At 51.2% G+C, this 23,795-nt stretch overlaps 1 protein-coding gene across 1 annotated transcript in view; it reads right to left on the reverse strand.

Annotated features, from left to right (window-relative positions):
- Nucleotides 1-15,559, reverse strand: part of Slit1 (slit guidance ligand 1) — a 144,278-nt gene extending 128,719 nt beyond the window's left edge. The window contains exon 1 of the mRNA XM_032891963.1: nucleotides 15,285-15,559. Coding sequence (XP_032747854.1) covers nucleotides 15,285-15,481 — 197 coding nt within the window. The 5' untranslated portion in view covers nucleotides 15,482-15,559. The remainder of the gene's footprint in view (nucleotides 1-15,284) is intronic.
- Nucleotides 15,560-23,795: the final 8,236 nt, after the last annotated feature.

A 23,795-nucleotide genomic window follows, 5' to 3' on the forward strand; every position in this document is an offset into this window, starting at 1 on the left:
GCTCCATCCCCAGGGGCCAGACCTACTGATGCTATGGCTTCTCCCACACCGTCCTGGGCATCAGCCCTGTCTTCCCTTCCAAGGTCAATCTGCCTTCCTTTGGCCCATCTCCAGAAACTAGAACAGATCCTGGACTCATGACTCCATCCTCGTTGGCATGCTAGACACAGACCCAACCTCAGAGGACATATGGCCCCTTCCCACCCAGCCTTCTAGTGCTCAATCAGTCTCTATCCAGAAACTCTCAGGAAGTCAGGCCACTCAGAGGGAAAAGTTCTCAGAAAGTTTCATTAACAGAAAGTTCTTGCACTGTCTCAGCCACCACAGTACACACTCAGACCCCATCTGTCCCCTCCAGCCAGTGTCTAACCCATCCCTAGGACAGGAGTCACACTGACTCCTCTTCCCGATCACTGTCACTGTAAACTGCATGCTTTCAACTAAATGTCCCACCTCAACACACACATGTACACATGCACAGCGCGCACGCGCACACACACACACACACACACACACACACACACACACACACACACACACAATGTTCTCCTGTAAGGTTTTCTTTGCATTTAGTCAAACAGTGGCCAAAAGTTCCAGGTATGGCCATGAGCTCAAACCAAGTCTCCTTTGTTCTGGAGTGTGTTGAGAGTTATGTGGTCTAGACAATGCTCTAAAGTTGCTTCCCCTAAGAACTGAGTTATTATTTGCTTCCGCATGTCCCAAGAACCTGAGTTCTCACCTAAGTTGCTATCATGACCATCTAACAGATAATGGAACAGCAGTTCTCAGATGCTAGATGCTCTTCCAAAGACAAACAGCTGAGAGATGACAGAACCTATAGCCATAACCTTGTGACCCTTAGAGCCCAGGCTGTCAATCAAAGCTGACAAGCCAGTAGTTCATTTGACTCATGCCCCATGCCTGGGACTTTCTATCCTCATCTCTTTTATTATGGTAGGATCTGAGGGGTTTCAGTGGTGTTGAAGTTGCCAGACCATCAGCAAGTGCCCCATACCCAGGCCCTTCCTCATCCTAACTGCTGTGAGAATATCTTCTTCATATAATGACAGGCCTTGTTGATCTTACTGATTTAAAGATTTCTTCCTGAAATGGCCTTCTGCACCTTCTGGAACACAACTTTCCTTCAAACACTGGAAGCACCTTTGGGAACCCTTGCTAACTGGCTCCTGAAGGCAGAACTTCAGCCTTTCTTTGAGTCATCATGCTGAAACTTTCAACTGCAAGTCCCACAGTACAACATAGGTTCGTTTGGTGGTGGTTTTGTCTTTCTCTTTATAAAGGTACATATCTGTTAGTTATAAGGACAAAAGATGTTAAAACAACTGTAGTGAAGTGAAATTGGGCCCCTTGGGCTCAGGGTTTTGAATACTTGGTTTCCAGTGGGTGACACTACATGGAAAGTTATGGAACCTTTGGTGGATGCAGCTTTGCTGGAGGAAGTAGATCACTGAAGGTGGCTTTAAGAGTTCACCACCTGGGCTGGAGAGATGACTCAGTGGTTAAGAGCACCCGACTGCTCTTCCAGAGGTCCTGAGTTCAATTCCCGGCAACCACATGGTGGCTCACAACCATCTGTAAAGAGATCTGGTGCCCTCTTCTAGTGTATCTGAAGACAGCTACAGTATACTTATATATAATAAATGAATAAATCTAAAAAATAAAAAAAGAAAAAAGAAAGCATCACATTCAGTTTTTTTAAAAAAAGAGTTCACCACCTTGCTTCACTTTGACTCCACTCCATCTGTGTGGAGTTTTGATTTCTCAGCTTCTTGTTCCAACCACCTGCTGTCATGCCTTCCCTCCCATTATGGACTCCTCTGGGTCCTTAAGCTAAAATAAACTCTACTATATAAGTTCCTCAAAGTCATGCTACTTCATCATAGCAACAGAGAAGTAAACAATAAAACTCAAATGGTCAGCTCTAGAACCAATGCTTGATTGAATTTCAGAAAACTAAATGCACACTGTGAACTACAAACTTGCCTGATGACAGAGAGCTGCTACCACACAGAATGTGGCAGCAGGTCAAAAGACAGCCTATATTCCATAAAAGCTGTGTCACATGCACATTCACACATGTGCACAGATCTATGCACATGGAGGCTGAGCCAGGGGAACACGCATTTGTTAACAGCTACAACTGATAAGTTGTAAGACATAAGGTGACTTTAGTATCTTTTCAGTTTACTTTCTGCACTTAAAGTTTTATAAGCCAATGCATTTAAAAGTGTTATTAAATTTTTAAATAAAAAATATTTAATTAAAAAAATAAAAATTAGTGACATAGGAACTTTAAGTCCTGGAAAAGAAAAAAATTAAAACTGAACATTACTAAGATTAACCACTAGGGATAATCTTCATGGACATTCTATAATATTTTCTCTCAAGTCTGATATATATATATATTACACATATATTGCTTGTCTAGTTGAGGTACTCTCTCTCACAAGTATATCTGGAAGACTTCCTAGGGCTATTTTATAAGGCAACTGACTATAGTGTATTCCCAGCACACCATTGACAGAGCAAAGACAAATGCTAGGACCTGTCTGCACAAGACAGGGCCAACATGAAACTCAGGAGTCCCCAAGCACAGAATCCCCTCAAAAGCAGGTAGAGGTGGACAGCAGGCAGGAACTTCTGATACATCTGACACCTGTATGTCTCCCTTCTTACTGAGATGCTGAGGACATTGGGACACAGGCATCAGCCAGTCCCTCCTTCTCCCTTCCTACCCATCATCCCATCTCTATGTTGAAAGACATAGCAAAGCAAGGCATGATGGCTCAAATGGCAAAGCAAGTCTGGCCTCTTTCCCAGGAGTTCCTGCTGGTGGCTTCCTGTCCCAGCCCCAGCCCTCTCTGTGTGCCCTCACTCTCAGCGGCCGTAGTTAAATGCCCCCTTTCTAGGAAGAACCCTTCTCCCTCTCAAGTCTGAGGGCAGCAGCAACTTAGAAACATCTTACAGGCCTTATATGAGGCTTGACGTTTCCAGGATCATCAAGCCCTGGCCTTAGCAGGACAACCATGGCCTCTTGCTAGAATACACAGCATCAGAGCCTTTGTTCCTCTAACAGGTAATCCCAGAGTATTGTCATAAAGACCCTCTCCCAACAGACATGCTGCCTGGACACACTCACACCCAAGACCACCACAGCCAGAGGAGCAGGTCGTGTGCCCACGAGGACAGCTCTCAGCCTAGGAGCTCAGAGGAGTTCAGGACTCAAGGGTGAAGCTCCCCGGAGCTTTGCCACTGAGCCCCACCCCTGCCACTCCTTACTGGTTCCTACAATAGCACAGAATAGTGAAGCAACTTGCCCAGTGGTACACAGCCAATAGATGGTGGGGCAAGGATGAAGCCAAGCTGGAGTTCTTCCCCGATGCCAGGAAACCTGAAGCTTCTGCCTCCCCCGTCTCATCACCCTGTGCCCTCAGCCAGTGTGGTAAGACCTTAGACAGAGCTAAAGTCACTCGTGAGCTCTGCAGTCCCCAGGTAAGACTCAGAGCTTTGCTTAAGCAGCAGTATCAGGAGGCTCCCAGCCCACCCAGCTGAGCATGTTCTCAGGGCAGAAGGACTTGGGCCCTGCCACCACACATGGAGCTTAACTGTTCTGTGCCTCAGTTTCCCTATCTGTAAAATGAGGGTGATATTATCCCTTTCCTAAAGGTGTGGTGAGGTTTAGATGACTTCGTATTTCTAAAATATCAAGGCCTGCCGTTTGTTCTCTGTACCTGAGGATAGCCAGCTGTGGCTATTTTTACTATGGTATTGATGTTTTCCTCCAGGATCGTGGAATACCAGTGGGTGGAGTCGCCAGGCCACGCCGGTACTGATTGACAGGCTCAAGCAAAGCAGAAGGAACCAGCTGCTCACATCTCAGACCTCAGGCTGAAGGCTAGAGCAGACACCCAGTTCTCTCTCTCTCTCTCTCTCTCTCTCCTAAGAGTAATGAGCTCACCCCTATCATTCCAGTGAGAAGGGAGACACACGGGTGTCAGATGTAATCAGAAGGAGACACGCCCTGGTAACAGACGTCCCCATTTCTGCCAGTTCCTTGGTGGCCCTCCGCTAAAATAAAAACCCAAATGCCAGAAAGACTTTGGAGAAAATTCTCCAAAGCACAGCTATGTAGGGACAATCAAGCCAGAAGGATTTCCTGACCCTTGATCGCTCCCTCTCGGGAAGCAGGAATGCTCACCAGTATCTGGGAGTCTGTGAAAACGCAGAAGGGATCCTTGGGTAGCTTAGACTTCGGGAGGCTCAGCCCAGTCTGGAGCTCAGTGCTTCCTCACCAGCGTCTGGCTCTGCAGGTCCAGCCATCCCTGTTCTCAAGGGACCAGGCAACTCCCAAGCCTGAACCGGTGACAGGAAGCTCTCACGGGGAAGGATGTAAGGTGTCTGGGCTGCTTTCTGCACCGAGCTCTTCCCTGGGTGGGCAGTCAGGTACCGCTGGGGCAGTTTTTAGGGAAGACGGACTCTCCTCGGCACTGCTCAGAGTCCTGAGGCCCACAGAGCGTGCAAGGCCCGCCTCAGGCCTTCACCCTTGTGCCAGCTTCCGGCAGAGATGCCGGTGGGCTCCCCACACTCACCCCTGCTCTCCTGGTGGGCTCCCCACACTCACCCCTGCTCTCCCGGTGGGCTCCCCACACTCACCCCTGCTCTCCTGGTGGGCTCCCCACACTCACCCCTGCTCTCCTGGTGGGCTCCCCACACTCACCCCTGCTCTCCTCGAGTCTGTTCAAAAAGCCACAGCCAGGGGAGGCCTTACAAGCTGATCCTCGGGGAAGTCCTAGAAACACTCTTTACCCTGCCCCCACCCCATTGCTGTTGGAATGGAGACAAAACCTCTTTACCATGCGTTATAAGTTCCCCATTGTCTTCCCTGATGGATTCCCAACTCCTAGTCCGACTAGACTCCAAGGCCTGTGGCCCTTAAGCCTGACATCCACTATGCCTGGGAGGTCCAGCCCTCCTATTGGCCTAATTCACTCCACCATTCCCTTCCCAGTGGCAAACCTTCCTCTTCCAGAGCCACAGAGCCATCTCTCAGCGCAAGGACAACTTTACAGGGATTTGAAGCAGTCTTGAGCCGCTGTTACAGCCTCACTACCTCTTACCCCAGACCAGAAGCTTCTGAAAACATGGGCCGGGTTGTTTTATGGGTTTGATTTGGTTGTTTTGTTTTGTTTCCCCATCTCTTCCAGAGTCTGACACAGCCCACAACACATGTTTCAGTGAGCTTTCTGGAATGCAGCAGTAGATCTGCCTCAGTTTGATCTGTTCCCTAGAGGTCTGGCTTCCGTGGATTCTGTTACCCTACAACCCACTTGATACATGCCTTCCCTGGATAGGCATATCCTCGAAATTGCATGTGCCTCTTGGTAAGAATCTCTTCTCTTCCAGAGCCTACTGTACTCCTAGGTGAGCCCTAGGTGAGCAAGGAAATCCTGCTAGTGAAAGCAGCCAGCCACAGAGGTCCCCCAAGAGCATCAGCTGAAGGGTGTGCAGGTGCGACTTCCATAGAAGGATGTGTGATCTACTCTGTTGCGTGTATCTATCACCTGTGCCTCCATTAGCCCCTGGCTGTCGGGAATGCGCTGCTATGAACACAGATGTAGGTGTACAAAGTTGCTCTTCAAGGCTTCTGCTCTTGATTCTTTTGGTCGTGAAGTATATTAGTTCGCGCTCTATGGCTGACAGAATACCATGATCGAGGCTACTTATTGAGGGAAGGGATTGTTTGTCTCATGAGCAACAGGCATAGCCACAGAAACTAGATGCCGAGAACACACATCTCAAGCACAAAGCAGGGAGAGCAAACTAGAAACAGGGTTTTTGAGTTCTCCAAGCCCACTTCCAGGGACTATGCTCCCCAGTCAGTGCCACCAACTGGGGAACCAATCGTCAGATTATGTGAGCATATAGGATACTTCCTCATTCAAATCAGGATGTACAGTATTTCTTTTCTCTTCTTTTGTCTTCTTTCTTTTCTTTTAAGACAGGGTCTCTCAATGTAGCTCTGGCTATCCTGGAACTTGCTATGTAGACCAGGCTGGCCTCGAACTCACAGAGACCCACCAGCCTCTGCCTCCTGGATGCTGGGATTAAAGTAGTGTTCCGCTATGCCCGGCCAGTAATTCTATTTTTAAATTTTTTTTGCAAAATCGCCATCCTGTTTTACACAGCAGCTGCTTCCTTTGATGTTCTCACCAAAGCACGTCCTCACCAACAGGTGCTCATTTCTGTCTGGGAATTTTTTTTTTTTTTAATGGACGCAATCCCAGTAGGAGTGAGGGAATCAAGTCTAACTCAGTTCCAATTCTATTTTCTATGAGAGTCAAACTTCACCTGGTCCCTTCCTCACTGAAGCCTGGCCTTACTCCTGCTACTCCCCTCCTCTGACCTAGGACCTGTCCCCACAAAAACATGGGGCATTGAGGAGCCACCCCCAAATAGCCACTCCCTACCCACAGTCACTGACGCCCTGGGCTGACCTCCACCTGCAACCCCTGCAACCTACCTCCCTGCATCCCACCAACTCTCTCCATCTCCCTCCACCTCTGGACCAGATGCCCCCTGCCTGTGCCAGCTGGCTCCTTGGGTCTACCCCAAATGTGCACAGGCCAGGATCAATGGTGGAGCAGGCACCCAGGTGGCCTCGAGGCCCCAGTGCGGGGCACTGACAGGTGCTTTGTAGTGTGGAGTGAAAGGAGCTGGCCCTTATTAACATCTGAAGAACAGCAGGCTCCAGTCAAATTTAAAAGCTGCACACAAACGCATCTCACAGGCTCATGACTCAGGGCCTCTCAGCCAACCACTGAGCAGCCAGCTGTCCCGTCCCCGCTGCTCCGTCCCCGCTGCAGATGGCCCCACCTCTCTGCAGAGCTGGCTTAATATCTTCTCCCAGGACTGCTGAGTAAGACCAAGAGTGAAGATTAAACTCTAACGCATTTTCGCCCTGAGTCTGGTGTGAGGGGGTGTAAATGGTGACCACAGGCACCGCCGAGGCACATCTCTGTGCCCACCCTTCTCTGACCTGTTGCTGGTCCTCCCTGACCCCTTCACTCAGCGGCCCCCCTCCCACCATTGCTATAACCCAAGCAAGCAACTCTCTGGGACTCCTCACCAGAGTTGTCTGTGCTGCCCTCTCTGCCCCAAACTTCCCAGCACCCACTCGCTCCCACCATCTGCCCCTGCCTGCCTGCCTGCCTGCCTGCCTGCCTGCCTCCACGTCTTCCAGGAAGCTGATAGTGCCAGTCTTCAGTGATCTGGGCTTCTTGTGCATCAAGCCCTTGCCTTGACCCTCAGCCTCAGAGAGTTGATGGCCCTACCCTCTCCACCCTCCTCCCCAACTCTGCCCGGTGCTCCCTCCCCAGAGCATAGCTCCTCCCACATGTGCCATCTTCCCTTGCCACCAGCTCATCCTCACCTCCTCTCAGAGTGACAGGCCTCCTCTGGCTTCAAGGGGTACACTTTTTCACTAGGAGACCCCAACAGCAAGCAGTGCTCCCAGATCTCACTCTGCACACCCCAAATCTGAATCCCCTGAAATTGCCGTTATCAAAGACTGCAGAATCAGAATCTCCGGGATGGGTCTAGAAGAGTGCATTTTGTGCTAGATTGTACGTAGTCACTCTCCCAGGCTGGGCCTGTGGGCCTCTCCATGCACAGCCTCAACTCCTGTAGAAATTCTATGATGGGACCCTCAGAGGACACATCATTCCCCCCACCATGACATCCTTGCCAAAATGCACAGGCTCAACCAAACCATGAAAAAAGCTCATAAGGTGGGTGGGGCACACATTTAATTCATCTCTCAGGAGACAGAGGTAAGTCATCTCCATGGGTTTGAGGCCAGCCTGGTCTACATAGTAAGGCCAGCTAGTAAAACAGTAAAACTGCCTCAAAAACTAGACAGACAGACAGACAACTAGACAACCAAATCAATAAACTTCAGGCAAAATAACTAGCGAATGATCTTTCCAAAGAGTCAAGATTATGAAAAGCCAAAAATGACAAAAGGCCTTTGCAGACTGAAGGGAGCTGAGGAGAGATGTAACTAAATACAATGTGGTCCCCTGGGATTCAGGGGGCAATTGGTGAGCGAAAGAAGGGGGGAAGTCCACTACCTAGTTAATATCATAACTATGCTAGTGCCTCAACTGGCTAACTGCACCGTGCTTATAAAGTTAGCACTGGGGGGGATCTGGTTGAAGCATATATGGGAATCTATCTGAATTTCTAATTCATTCAACTATTTTATGAATTAGACCAACTAAAATCATTTTAGGGGGAAAGGCTTTCAATTAAAAAAAATAGAATAAAACTATAGTAAAGACAACAAAATCTTAGTCACAGAAATCACATAATCAATCGACTTTCTCCCCACTGCCGGCTGCTAGCCTTTAACACCACTCCACCTATCCTACACCAGAGACAGGCAGAAGAATTGAAACAGTCGTTCATACTCACCCTTCTTGGCCTGAAACCCCTAGGGCCAATGCTCAAAGGAGCCTGTCAACAGGACACCAGATGGGTTTGCCTGGGCTCCCACCTCCCAAATCCGAGATACTTCAAACACCAAACAGTAATAATAACAAACCAGAATCCAGCAAATAAAACAGTAACGCACAAGCCTGCTAAAAATGGACAAAGAGATGGAGACGAAGTCAAGATCCTTCTAACCAGCAAACAGCATAGAACAGATGAGACCAAGAATCAGCCACTGGATCTGAAGCCCCAGGGCAAAGTTCTGAAGAACAGGTTACACGCACAGCTTCAAAATGTCTCTGTACAAATTACTTAACAACTCAGAAGAGGAAAACAGATAGCCTATCTGTCTTAATCTGTGTACCTAGGGAACAAACTGACATTGTGTGTCTTCTCATGGGGACAAAGAAGGAAACAAAGTGCTTTATTTAGAATTCTTAGTTAAGATGGGATGTAGCCCTAAGGAATGACTGGACAAAGCCAGACTGAAGGACCTGATAGCTAGCTGTCCTGTGGTCCTCCATATGTCAACGTCAAAGAGAACAGAGCCAGACAAGGCGCCCCAATGAAAGACGGGGAGGCATGGCTTCTAAATGCTATCTGGGGGTCAGATTGTGAACCTGGTAAAAGTGTGATAAGACACACAGCAGCTGACGGAAACTGAACATGAGGGACAGAATAGCTAACAGTATCGTGTGTTGCAATGTTCTGACTTTGGGAGAGTTGTTGTTCTTAGAAAACACACCAATGCTTAAAAATCTACAGGGCTTCCAGCCTATTCTTAAATGTTTCAGGGTAGGAAAGAATCATCGTAAAGCCAGGTGTGGTGGTACATGCCCACCATCACCCTCCTTGGGAGGGCAAGATACTGGGATCATACGTTCAAAGCCAGCCTGGGCTGCCAAGTGAGATCTTGCCTCATAAAGCCAAAACCTGTACTTGAGCATGTGTGTCTAAGCGTGAGCGTGAGGTCTTTCAGGAAGGAAGCAGAATAACGGAGCAATTGACTCACTCTGAGTCAAGGAGACACAACTTTTGTTGCAATTTTTCTAGTAAAACAAATAGAGTGAGCACAGGGGAGCCTTATGAACAATGAAAATAATCTAAAATTGGTTTTGGGTGAAGTTTGCTCAGCTCTGCTAATTTGTTTCAAAATCATTGATGTTTCAAAAGTTTAGTACAAGCTCTTTTACACACACACACACACACACACACACACACACACACACACACACACACACATACACACACACACAACCACGTTGGCAGTTTCTCATTTTCCTCAGCCCCCTGGCCTGATGCTCTCCTAGAATTCAGCTATGAAGTTCTTCACTCCTCAGATGGATCTGCTCCCCATTCCCAAATCCCTGGCACTCTCCTCTATGTGCCCCCAAATGTGCTTACCCCCTCTTTGCCTCCCCCCTACCTGCCTTCCAGATTCAGACTCCTAGTTGGTTCCAGCCCCATGCTCATCTCTCTCAGCTCCGCCCATCTCTCTCAGCTCCGCCCATCTCTGTGCCACCACTGAGTGCCTCCGCCTCCCATCAATCAATCAACACTCATCTCCTCACTAGCTACAGGGTACGCAGTAGTCTCAGCCCTTTACTTGTATTATTTCATTTCAACGTTACAGCCCTACAAGCTAAATGTCATCACTGGTCCCAGGAAATCGAGTCACTGCTGAGCTGCCCAAAGTCTCCCAGGTGGCGATTGATGGAGCCAGGATTCAAACTAGGCCATTGTCACACCAGTACCTGCCTGTGCTGGAAGCTGCTGTGCTCGAGTCCCTACAGATGTCCCTGCATACTTATTCTTTCTCTCCCACCCCGCTGCAAGCTCCCAGAGGAACCAGCCCATACCCGGACCTCTCTTGATGCGATGCACACACGGCAGGTGCCCAACAGCTGTTTGTTGGCCACGGGCTGGGTTCCAGAAAGGAGAGGAGGGGGTGGCAAACTCCATCAAAAACAGGAGCCAATTCTCCACCTCCAGCACAGCCCAGCTCCCTGGCTACTGCCCAAGGCCCGGCCGTCATCTGCTCTGGGTAATAAGTATTTGTATGGCGATAATTACAGCATTTGGGAAGAAAATCCCATTAAGCAAGAGCCCTGCCGAGCTGCTAATGCCGGCACAGAACTGGAGGCGGCAACTCCGCCAAACGCCCTCCCGGCTGCTCCCGATAACGGATAACGCAGGGGGCTGCCTGTCCCCAACGCCCCACACAGGGCCCCAAGAGAGCATAGCAACTTTGGGCGGTATGGGCCACCTCCTGGTGTGTCGTCGTTCAGAAGGAGGTGCTGAGAAAGGACAGTATACTCCTCCTATTCCGGTGTGATCCAGGGCTCCTCGCCATTGCCTGGTGAGACCAGGGTGCAGATTGCCAGGATCCAGCACTGAGTGGTCTCTGAATCCTTTTATGTCCCTGGAGCTCTCTGTCACCTTAATAGCAGAGATAATCGTCCCATTTGCTGGGCACTTGCTGTCTGCCAGGCTCTGCGAGGTACACAGCATCTCTCTGCCTATTACGGAGTTCAATACCCAGGCCCAGCTTAGAAGCAGGTACCCCCACTTTGCGGGCAAAAGAACCCCGGGATTTGAGGGAGTGTACTCTTCCTAAGCACTTATCTCAATTTGCAATTATGTGTTTATGTGCCTAGCAGGCCATTCTTCTTGCTCCCCTGCTGGACAGGAACTTGGGAAGAGGCCGTTTCTCCGTCCACCCCAGCACAATGCAGAGAGCTCAATAGACAGCGGCTATCTGTTGAATGAGGGAATGCAGCCCCGCAGGATGCCCCAGCTGCCAAGAGGCAGCGCAAGACTAACAAAACGCCAGACAGGCGTTACCAGAGCAGTGCTGTTGCAACCCTCCACCCTGCTGCAGATCCCCTTCTCCCTGTGCCCAAATCGCAGGGGAGAGAGGAAAAGATGCTCAGGTACCATGGCCACATGCTTGGAGCAGCAGGAGTTTAGGAAGAGCCCCCTGCAGAGTGGTCAAGCCTCAGCAAGTACCTTCCAAGCTCCCCGAACGTTGTAGCCTTTAGCATGGGCTTCTCACAGCATTAGCACCCGGCGTGTGATTTATGAAGCATTTTCGTAAACATAGTTTGAATGAATCCTTGTGAAGTTCTGATGGAGTGAGGACATTATTCCCACAGGCCAAGGGAAGGCAAAATACCACCCACAGGCCATTGAACCCCAGCATAGTTCCTGCAAAACTGTCACTATACCCCTTATATGTGGGAAACAGAGTCCCAAGCATGTGAACGACAGACCACCCCTGGGTCTCTTTACCAGTTGCTCACTCAATGAACACAGCACAGTGGCTACTGTCTCTGTGCCTGGGAGAGCCGGAGACTCACCCCCTACCCTCCACTGCCAGGGCCAATTCTCCTGCTCAGCAAGATTCTCTGCTATAGGACCCTGCAGTGGCTCGCCTAGTCAGGCCTTGGTGACAGACATGGTTTCAGCCCCTGGCCTCAATTCCATCAGTATCTGAATTCCAAATGGGTTCCCCAAACCGTGAAGGTGACCGTCCAGCCCGACTGAATGCAGCTTCAGGGCAAGCCATGGGTCTTGGCACATGGATGCCACTAGGGAGGGGTGAACCAACCAGGAAAAGGACACAAGAGCACACACACAGTCACAGAAGCAAGTCTCACAGCTTGACAAGGGACAGAATATGATACACCCGGGGAGAGATGGCAATATGAGTCCTGACCTTCCAGGGGCCCTGCCCACCTCTCTCCATCCTTAGATGACTTGATGGAAGGTCTGGCAGATGGCTTCCCCCTTCTGCACCCTAAAATACAAGTGCCAAGGTAGTAGGGAAGAGCAGTGACCTGGACACGCTGGCATAAACATTGAAAGTGATGATCCTTGAGTGGAAGGGAAAAGTTAGCATTTGGCCGCCATGGCTGAACCCTCTAAGCCTGGGCCCTACAAAGCCATGACTGCTCCAGGGTCTTGCCAGCAGGTCTCCTCCAGTCTTCAGTATAATTGTTCTGTTGCAGTGAATTATTTAGTATCCCTTCCCTGCCCATCCACCCAGCCCTCAGTGTCTGTGGCTAGGCCAACTTCCTTAGCAGCGCTGGGCCTTACACAAGCTCTTCCCAGAGGTCTCCACAGAAAACCAGAACAATGCCTCCCCACTTGGGAAACCAGGTCTGGACCCAGCATTACAAAACATATAGTCATAAAGTTGCTGGGTCCCCTGGGCAACCAGCGGAGATGCCCGAAGAACGGACGGTAAGCACGCAATCTACAGAAATGTCCCAACTTGGGGAGCTGCTGGCTAGTCTCTGACCAACACAGCTTTCTAGCTCCCCCAAGATGCTCACCCTGGACTCCCACCCAGACATCTCCAAAGGGAATGTGAAGCTGAAGAAAGGCCTTCCTGGCCCTTCCCAATCTCTCTTTACAACCCCAGACTCCTCTCATCTCTGACATGGTGCAATTCAGCCCCTGGGAAAATCTGACCCACAGGCCACACCAGTCGCGGCCAGCCGCAGGCTTTGTGTTCAGTAGTCACTCCTGCCTGGGTCACCTGGACTCTGCTTGGCACACCCTCCAACCCTAACAACACACTCCACCTTCTAAGAAGTCCCCTCACCCCCAAAAAGGGTTTCTTGGCCTAGTGTTCTCCCAGCCCCAGCCACACGACTAGCTGGGCCCTCTCTACATCTACCCGCTAAAGATCTCCTGTCCGGCCCTTCACACCATCTGCCCTTTGAAGACAGAGACAGGATCACTTTGGTGCCTCAGAACTGAGAGAAGACACTGGCTTGATAAACATGAGACTTGTCTCCCTGTGTTACCACGATAGCGCCTTAATGAGCAAGTACCTGAACCCCAGCTTCTCCCACACGTTATCTCCCATTGCCACGAGAACCAGAAGCCTGCTGTAGTCCAAACTCCATTTCCTAATAGAAAGCAACTAAGGCTCAGAGAAGCCTGGTAATTTGTCCAAAGTCACAGCCCATAATTCACAGCGCTGGGCTTCTAACCCAGATGCTCCGGCTCCTAGGACTACCCCTGACTCTGCTCTGTCCCAGGATTCGCTTCCATCTCACTGACTAGAAGAATTCATGAAAGGCAAAACGGAACCTATCATAAACATTCGGGGCAGTAGGATAGTGGGCAAACGAGCATGCAGAATAGTCTAGGTGCCAAAGCAAAGCAGAGGGGCTCATAGGTCTCACGTGTGGGCTGCCACCAGGGTAACAGCCTCAGGGGAAAAAATACACCACACCACTGGATAAAGCAGAGGACAGAAATTTCATCCAAAAAGAACAGGCCAAGACTGTTCAGAGATGCTCCACAATTGCTGGTTCTTAGTTCCTCTCCAGGTCCGTGAGACTGCCTCAAGAAAGCTCAGTTCAGTGCCACCCCAATTTCTGCGTACACACACACACACACACACACACACACACACACACACACACACACACACGCCAATTCCCAACTAGATTGCATGCAGATTGCAAATTCTCTGAAACTGTCACGGGAATGTCTCAAACCCAGCCAAGAAGAGTCTGGGGCAAGCGAGTGCTCACTAATTGCTGGCTTCGGAACAGAAGTTCAGAGTTTGATGTAGGCAACAGCTCTCCCCGGGGTTTCTGCCTCTGACCAGCTGAGACTAATAAAAATATGCTCCAAAGTTATCAAAATATGTATCCATTTCCTGACGCTCACTGCAGTCACCCAGGAGTATGGGCAGAAAGAGGAAAAACGGCTTCAAAGAAGCGACTAACCTTCCACAAAGTATCGGAAAAAAGCCCTCCTGGTATGGTCACCTCTGAGAGTGTACAAAGGCCCTGTGTGTGACTAAAAATCCACTCGCACGACCCGCAGAACCGTGGCCTCGAGCTACCGTGGTGTCCTTAGATGCTGGAATTTCACACAGACCACATTTGGCAGGAAAATAGAAAAACACATCACACATGCTCTGCCGGGCTTATGAGGCAGGTCTAGAAAGGGTGGAGTTTCCTCAAAATCAAGAAATACAGGAGAACAAGAGGAGAGGAGAGGAAGGTTTTTATGACTTGTCATCGTCAATGTCTTCAACCTTGTGTCCCTGTCGGAGCTTCTCACCACTACTATCATTCCTGAGCTCGTAGTCCAGGACTCGTCTCACCCTTACAGGGCTCGGATGTCACCTTCCCCAAAACCCAAACCAAAGGCCCTCAGGTCCCATTGTCTGTCTGCTTGGGCTAGGGGTGGGACCTGAAGGAGAGGGTAGTTTGCTCACACCTTTAAGGGAAAAATTATCAAGGCTCTGGGGCCAAACAATGGGTAGGATAGGCGCCCAGAAACTTCTACTCCACGACACCAAACAGAGAGCCCTTGGAGCCCAAATCCACCTGCCCACTCAGAACCCAGCCAAGCCCTATGTGTCCAAAAGGAGAATCCCGTGCATGGACTCTGTGGGAAGCTTTTCTCCTAGGTGCCAGGAAGGCTCCCGGTACCCTAGAGGGATAAAGTGCTGTGCAGTAGGAAGGACCTGTCACAGTGGAAAGCGCAAGGGGCAGGTGTGAGGATGGGCTGACGAGGATGCGTCCAGGGCCCTTTCAATCAGGCACCTGCTAAACAGCCGCGCTCCAGGTTTCTGGCTTCCTAAAAACCTACCAAGGCACTGACTCCTCTCCTGGCGACGGAGCCCAACAGTCTTGCGCCCCCCCACCCGATTCCCGTCCCTCGGATCCGTCATGGTGGGAGAGCAACCAGGGGTCGAGGGGGTGGAGGAAGTCCCAGCGGACGGGCGGAGCCGTACTCACAGGCGCTCGGTGTTCCGTGGGATGTTCTTGGGGATGGCCTGCAAACCCGTGCCGTGGCAGTCCACCGTAGTGCCGGTGCAGGTGCAGAGGGCGGGGCACGCCGTGGCCCCCAGGCGCCACGCGGCTGCCCAGAGCAGCAGCCACAGCTCTGGTCGGCTCAACCCCGAAGAGGACCCGCGCTGGGGCGTTAGCGCCATGGTGCCCTCGCCGTGTCCCGCTCGCGTGTCAGACGGCCGCAGCCGCTGACCATCCCCGTCCGGGGCTATCTCCAGGTGCTATCCCCACCGAGGGACCGAAGAGCCGGGGGAATCGTACGATGCGCCCTTGCGGCTCGAGTGGCACCTAGATGCTCCCAGTCACGGCGTCTGTGCGTGGACCCAGGAAAGGCGTCTTAAGCGGAGGGCGCGCAGCTCCTCTCCCGGTGCTCGCTGCCGGCGTCTCCCTCTCCCTCCCAACTGACTGCTGTGAGGAGGAAAATGGGCAGGCCCCGCGCGCGCGCGCACGCGCGCGCGCGCGCGCTCACACACATACACACTCACACCCGCACGCTCGCTCACACCCGGCAGTCATCCATCAATCGAAAAGCACACTTCCAGGGCCAGACTCCTTCCCGCCCTCCCCCCAAGCACGGACCACCGCCCGCCTCCTCCCCACCACTCCTCTGCTGCAACAGAGGCCCAGCCGCTGGCATACAGTTTCAAAGGTGCACCCTCCCAGGCGCCAAGGGCTGCGGGGGCCCGGGGAAGGGGGGTTACAGGCTGGACCCGCTCTGTGGGCTCTACACACACACACACACACACACACACACACATTACAATAATGTGTGCATTTAGACCAGTCACTTCAGTACCCTCAGCAGCTGGTGCAGAGGAGCAAAAAAAGATTTTTCCCTTACACCTTCCCTGGGACCGCAGACTTCCCCAATGGCTGAAGAGGTCACCAGTCCCCATCAACTTCCTTTGTCAATTGTTGGTGAGGCTTCTGGTCCCAGGTGGCCTCTCCAAGCTGCCTATCTTTGCCCAGCCTGGGACCTTGAGGGCCGAGGCTTGAGAGACCATAAAAGCCTCAAGCCAGGTTAGTCTACTCCCTCAACACATACTCTCCCCAGTGGCAGAGCCCAACTTCTTCCGGGAACAGGAGCCAGCCAGCTAGGATGACAGGCGTCCTGAAAGGACTTTGTATGTGGGGAGGGAGGTGTTCCTACCAAGGCTCTTTACTGGCGTGCCAATGGGGCGCCACCTTGGAAATCCAGCAAATATCCTCACCACATCTGGCAGGTGGAAATAGATAAAAAGAAATATTTGATCCTCTCAGAAGGCCACAGAACAGAGTGGAAAGAACACACAGCCTGTTTATGAGGAAAACGCCACCCAGTCACCTGCCACCTGCATAGGAGCCTGGGCCTCACAGTCCTATGGGCAAGGAATTTTCTTATTCTGACATAGTTGGGGATGTAGGTGTGAGTAGGAAATCCAGTGAGGGACAGATTTCCCTCCGACCCCAGAAAAGACAAAGCACCTCCCCCAAACTGAGGACAGCTGTGGCTTGCTGGGGCTCTAAAGAGCGGCGCTCCGGATGTGAGGGAGATCTGGCTGAGACATCTGTCGTCCCATTGATCAACAGGGTTGATCTGGTGAGCTGAGTCTCCATGTGGGTGTCCCCTTCCTCCTGCACCACTCGATGTGCGTCCCTCCCAAAGCTCTGCACCCGAAGAGAATGACTTGTCCCAATAAAGCATGGCTGGTGGGTTCCTCTGTTGGAGCCTCCACACAAGCTTTGAGCTCACAGTGGGCTGAGCTCCATGAATCACACGGACACCAGGAGGTAGCTGAGGTGGTCGAGATTCAAATGCCTTCCTAGTGGAGCTGCTGCAGAGTCCCCCCCTTGGGAGGAGAAGCAGAGCCTAAACCCAGCGTGGCAGCAGGGTGTCTCTATCATGGTGGTAGAGACTGAAGTCCCCGCATGAGTGACCTGCCTGGATGGTTGGATGGGTTGGTTGTTTTCCATCTGGACCAAACGTTTACAGTTACTCTGCTATATAATGCATAAGGCACTGTGGTCAGGATGTCACACTTGATTTGTCAAGCTCTGGATCACACTTCCGATCAGAGCACCTGCTCTCCATCCCATCTCTACCTCTTGAACACAGATTTGGTAACTCGGGGCAGCATTCTCGGCGGGTCCTTACCATTCGATATCAAGAACGTCTACCATCCAGGTCTGAGTACAAAAGGGCCACTTGCCTCTTTTCCCAGAGATCCAGCCTATCCTCTGAGGACCCCAGCCTCCAGCACCAGGAGACCTTCAGTGCTTCAGTGTCCGGATTATTTACTCCTCAGCAGAAGCTGTTCACACTCGAGTTCTTTCCCTGACACCCCAGTAGCAAAGCGCCACCCCTGTTCACCCCTTTGCTTCCTCACTTCCTCCCTTGGCACCTGCCCCCAGCATCTGGCACTTAGTAGGCCCATCACAGACAGTGCCCAAACTATTGAAGAAGCCTCCAACCTTCTGCTCCAGTGGTGTTCCGCTCCCCCAATCCCATAATCTCAGAGGCTCCTAGAAGCCAGGACCCATGTGGGGAAGGGGAGAGTGTTGATTAACTGGGCCACATGCCCTGGAGTCCTCAGAGTAGCAGGGGGAATAGGTATGGGGAGGGGTGAGAGGAGGCAGGCAGGGGTGCAAGATCAACCTTGTGTATGGCTCTTGAGAGCTAGGCCCTACACTAGAAGCTTCCAGACTAGCCTGGCCAGAGAGTTCCAAGCAGGCCCTAAGCCAAGTTGTCAACGCCTGGCAAGGCCTGGCCTCTCCTTTGAAGGGAGGGAAGGAAGGAGGGTAACTCGGGCCCAGGACAAAGACTCCCCTGCCAGCCCATCATGGGAGGCCCTGCCCCAGTAGCCAGGCAGCTCCCCAAGTTGGCTCCCATCCCTGGTTCCTCCACCTCAGAGCCTGGCGGGCTCCCCGCTCCTAGGGGCAGCTTACCATGAATGAACACAGCTCATTAGTGCCCCCGGCACATTTACTCATTAAACAACCGCTTGGCCAGCCACATACCCCAAGCTACCCCCTATTTGCTTTTTCAATTTCCTCTCCTATGCCCCTCCCTCTGGGGGTCTCCCCACCCCCTCCCTGCAGCCCAGGCCACCTGCTCCCTCTGCACGGATGAGGAGGAGCTAGCCTGGCACATTGCTTCTGGCAGGCGTGCTCCACCCAGCCAGCTCTGCCTGCCGTCCACTTGCAGGCAACCCCCATAGGGAAACACAGGGTCGCATCTCCCTATCTTAGTAGGATGAGCCATGCATGCACTGAGGCCCCTCGTTATGGCCGTTGAGGGCCGTCACCTTCTAGATAACTTTAGAGAGAGGGCCTTCCCACCAGCTTTTACACAATGGTCCATCTTCCCCCAGTCACCAGGACGGGGATCCCAAACTGCAAAAGCAGAGGCAGCATGTCTGCTGCCCAGGGTTTCGTCATCATTACCTATGAATATTGATGACCCCAGGCAGCCCTGGGACTGGATCAGTAAAAATGGTCCCTCTGATCACCACAGTCAGGAAGGGGCGGAGGAACGGGAAAGTGTAAGTGTGGTAAGCTTAGAGGTGGAGAACCAGGCTCCACAGGACCAAAGGGACAGGCACAGAGACCTGAAGGCTCCTACAGGGCAAAGCACTTCAGAAGGTCTCAGAGGACAAGGCAACAAGGTTGGACAGCAACACAGTGTGACCCACCTCTCAGCAAACACAGCTGCAGAGACAAGACACCAGCATAGGGACAGCCCCTCAACAGAGAGGGACAGCGGTTACTTTACTTCTCGCTGTGCAGAAATACCTGACAAGAGCAACTTAATTAAGTCCGGAAGTAGGCGTGATGTTGTATGTTTGTAATCAGATACTCCGGAATTAGAGGTGGGCAAATCTGTGAGTTCAAGACCTGATCTCCACAGCAAGTTCCAGGTTAACTAGGGTTACCCTAGTGAGACCCTGTCCAAAAAGAAAAGCAAAGAAGGGTTTGTATTGGCTCGAGGTTTGAGGGAACAGGACTGTCAGAGGCCAAGCATGGTGGCAGGAGCATAAGGAATGATCCCATTCTGTCGGCAATCAAGAAGCTGAGAGATAAATGTTGGCCCTCTGCTTGTTCTCTCCTCTTTACTCAGTCGGGGACCAAAGCTCGTGGAACGGATGCTGCCCATGTTCACGGTAAATCTTCCCTCCTCAGTCAAGCCGCTCTGGAAACATCTTCACAGCCATGCCCAGAGGTTTCTCTTCAAGGCGATTCTAAATCCTGTCAAGTGGGTTTTGCTGACATCACAAGGATCTAGAGGAGATGAGTCACATCCCAGAGGCCCTGACACAGCCGTTCGCTCTCTGGTTCTATACAGTAGTCTGTGTCACCTGACCTGTTCGTTCTCATGCTCAAACGCACGTCTGAATATGTATGTGCTTAGACATGCACTGTCTCTGGAACATGTTTGCTTTTAGGGAAAGGATCCAGGTGGCAACAGGACAATGTCCACATCACTTTCTGCTCTTTGCAGAGTTTATCCCACACAGTGTGATGTGACTGCCATCACACACGTGTTTTTTGAAAAATCATTTGGGGGCGGGATGCCTATTACCCATACCGATTCCTGGGACCTACCCCAGGCCTTCGTGCTCAGAATTTTAGCTTGGAACAGAGAAAGGCAGTATAGTTCTACTGTGTGGGTTTCCAGGGATGGCGGTCTATGAGCCAAGGTCTGGTGTGCCGAGGTAAGGTTTGAACGATGTGGTGGTTTGAATAGGAATGACCCCTATAGACTCATGTGTTTGAATGCTTGGCCCATAGGAAGTGGCACACTATAAGGAGAAGTGACGTTGTTGGAGTTAGTGTGGCCTTGTTGGAGGAAGTGTGTCACTGTGGAAATGGGCTTTGAGGTTCTTATACGTCCAAGCTACACCCAAAGTGAGACACAGTCTCCTGCTGCCTTCAGATCCAGACGCAGAACTCCCGGCTCCTCCAGCACCGTGTCTGACTCCGTGCTCCTTCTCCAGCACCATGTCTGACTCCGTGCTCCCATGCTTCTCGCCATGGCAATAACGGACTGAACCTCTGAAACTGTAAGCCAGCCCCAACTCAGTGTTTCCCTTTACAACACTGCTGTGGTCACGGTGTCTCTTCACAGCAATGGAAATCCTAAGATAGCCATGTACCTGAAAACTCTAGGGAACCACTGAAAAAAGCCTTCTGCTCCTACAAGGGAGCTGAGACCTGCCTGCTTTTGCCTCTCCGTTAGCAAAGATGAGGCATAGCAGAAGAGAAAGTCCAGAACAGGTCCAGAGACTGAGGTAAGAGCTGGAAGGAAATCTAGACCATACTAAATCTTGGACTGGCAAGATGGCTCAGTGGGTCAAGGCACCATCTCGAGGCACTGCTCTCACCCTGATACTCACAAAATTAACACACAAATGTAAAAAATAAATAAGGACAGTACCTAATGCAAGCATCATGGTCCAGTTAGTGGCCCAGTGGAGGGAAGAAACTAGCTGACCTCCTGTGTCAGAAGAGTGGCCGGGCTGAGCTGTGAAGGCTGATGCTGGAGCTGGCTCCGTTGGGCCACACACTGAGGGAGAGCATGGCTAGGAGTCCTGGGTGGCTGGTACCAGCAAAACTTAGGGTGGGTGTTTGTTTGTTTGTTTGTTTGTTTTCTTTTTTGAGACATGGTTTCTCTGTCTGTCTTGGCTGCCCTGGAACTCAGAGATCCACCTGCCTCTGTCCCCTGAGTGCCGGGATTAAAGGCATCTGCCAGCACTGCCCTATTTTAACTTCCGTCTCTAAACCCCCAGACATGCTGACTCCCAAAAGGCTGAAGCGCCTGAGGAATACAGAGCAAAGGCTAAGCAGTGGCGGGCGTCTCCCTAGCCCTCAGATGAAGTATTGTCACCCTGCGTGATCACTGGGTGACAACACTGACCTATTAAGCAAGAGACAAGCGAATAAAGGAGGGGAAGAAAGGAAAGGAGCCACCAAGTCCGGTGCGCCGGAGTGCGCCAGACTACGCCAGACTGCGCCAGAGTGTGCTCAGTCGCTACCCAGAAGCTGAGTGCGCGCCAGCTCGGAGCCAAGCGCCACGAGTGCGGGGGCGTCGGGGTTGGGGGGGCTTCTGCGTGTGCGGCTCTCACCAGGCTTTGCACACCTCCGCCATAGTTCTTCTCAAATCTGAAAGGGTTTTCACCATTATCTCTTCACATTTTTTCTGCCCCCCCCTCCAATCCGGAACCCCACATCCACAAAAATCGGGCCCCTTGAAGCTGTCTCCCGGCTCTCTGATGCTCCGCCCATAGTTTCATAGCCTGCTTCCGTGTTTTGTTCTGATGGGTTTCTGTAACTATGTTCGTACATTCGCTGCCTTGCCTCTTTCGGTGTCCAACCCACTGTCAAGCTCACCTAGTACGATTTCCCAAACACTGTGGGTTTTTATCTCGGGCCACCACACTTAGGACTGAACCTAGGACCTTACACAAGCCCAGGTGAGCCCCTACCACTGGACTACGTCTTCAGCCCTTTTCGTTTGCTTGTGAGATGTGGGCTCCCTAAGTCGCCCAAGCTGACCTAGAACCCATTCTGTAGCTTGGGTAGGCACTGAACTCATCGTCTTCCTGACTCAGCCTTCTGAGCAGCTGAGAGTGCACGCTCACCCCAGCGGCTCCCGTTCCACAAGTCTTCTTTACTTTTGTTTTGTATGTGTTTGGGTATTTTGCCTGGATGTTTGTTTGTTTGTACACCACATGCATGCCTGGCGCCTGAGGGGACCAAGAGACATCAGATCCCTTGGAACTGGAGTTACAGATGGTTGTGAGGTGTCATGTGGGTTCTGGGGATTTCTCTGGGGAAGAGCAGAAGGCGGCCTTAACCATTGAGCCATCTCTCCAGTCCTGCCCCCCTTCCCCCATCCTAATGTTTGCTTCCCTCTACTTCCTGTACATGTGGAATATAGTTCTAATTTATTGATTTTTGTCATCTGTGTAATTTCCAGGCCAGCTCTGACTGATTGATTTTCCTCCTCATTATGGTCCAATTTTCCTATTATTTTCAATCCAAGTAGTTGTTAATTGGTATGAGGCTGTGTGTGTGTGTATGTATGTATGTGTGTTATGTGCATATGTGTGTGTGTGAGTATGTGTGTGTATGTGTGTATGCATGTGTGTGTTGTGTGTGTGTGTGTAAGCATATGGGGGTGTATGTGTATGCATATGTGTGTGCGCATGTGTGTTATGTGTGCATGTGTATGTGTGTATGCATGTGTGTGATGTGTGTTGTGTGTGTGTTGTGTGTGAGTGTGTGTATGCATGTGTATGCATATGTGTGTGTTATATGCATGTGAGTATGTGTGTTATGTGTGTATATGTGTGTATGCATGTATGAGTGTATTGTGTGTGAATGTGTGTAAGTATACGGGGGTGTGAGTGTGTGTATGTGTGTGTGTGTGTGTGTGTGTGTGACTTGCTTTCATTGTCTTCTTGTTGTTTGTTTTGCATTTATTGTCAAAAACATAACGATCATAAACCTCTGGGTGCGGTATCCTCCTCTCCCACCCTGTAGAGTAGCTGGGGCTTGTATTAGCTACATTTCTTGTTACTGTGGCAAAGTCCCTGTAGAAGCAACTTCTTCAGGGGAGATGTTTATCTGGGCTCATTTGTGAGGCTATATTCTGTCCTGACTGAAGCCTGAGGCCTGACTTCTTCACATCTCAGCAGATTGGGCAACAGATCCCAGGCCAGAGCTGATCCACGATACAAAGTGACCCCCCAGTGACCTGCCTCTCCAGCCAGGCCCCATAGTCCCCAAAGGGTCACCATCGTCTGGGGGACAAGTGGTCAAACACTCGAGCCTGTGGAGTCACTTCAGATTCAAACCGTTACAAGGCTATAGGTGCGGGCACTGCGCCTGACTTAGTCTGGTATGATTGAAGAATGTTTTTGAGTTTTCCTCTGGAATAAAGTCAAGTTGCTTAGAAAGACTCTTATCCTTTTGAAGCACGTTTTTTAAGACTCTCATAAGACCAGAAGTGCCCTTCAGTCTAGGACTTCCCCCAAAAGCAATGACTTCCATAGGCTTCCCCGGTGTCCTGGGAAGGCAGAGCCTGCTTTTCTGACTGGCAAGACACCAACTACTGCCTGTTGGAGCAGCAAGGCTCCTACCATCTGATCCATTAAGGTGAAACTGTGGCTTCAGGTAGCTCTCGCAGCGGCATTAATGGTCCTCAGCAGAACCAAAGAGCCATCTACAAACCCCTCACCATGGCTCTGTACTGCAATCTCTGTCTCCCCTTCCCCGAGGATGACGGCTGGTTGCCTCCTGCACTCAGTCCCACTCCCCTGCTCAGAACGATGCTGGCCCCCCCCCTAGACTTGTTCTTAGGCTGGTAACTCTCCCCTAGTTACAAACCTGGCCGTGACAGGGCTCACCATGTTGCTTTCCTTCCATTAGGAGTCATCAACCTGCATCACCTACTAAGTATTTCGTGTCTGGAAATAG

The sequence above is a fragment of the Rattus rattus genome, chromosome 2 (genome assembly GCF_011064425.1).
Source record: "Rattus rattus isolate New Zealand chromosome 2, Rrattus_CSIRO_v1, whole genome shotgun sequence".
Classification (NCBI taxonomy): Eukaryota; Metazoa; Chordata; class Mammalia; order Rodentia; family Muridae; genus Rattus; species Rattus rattus.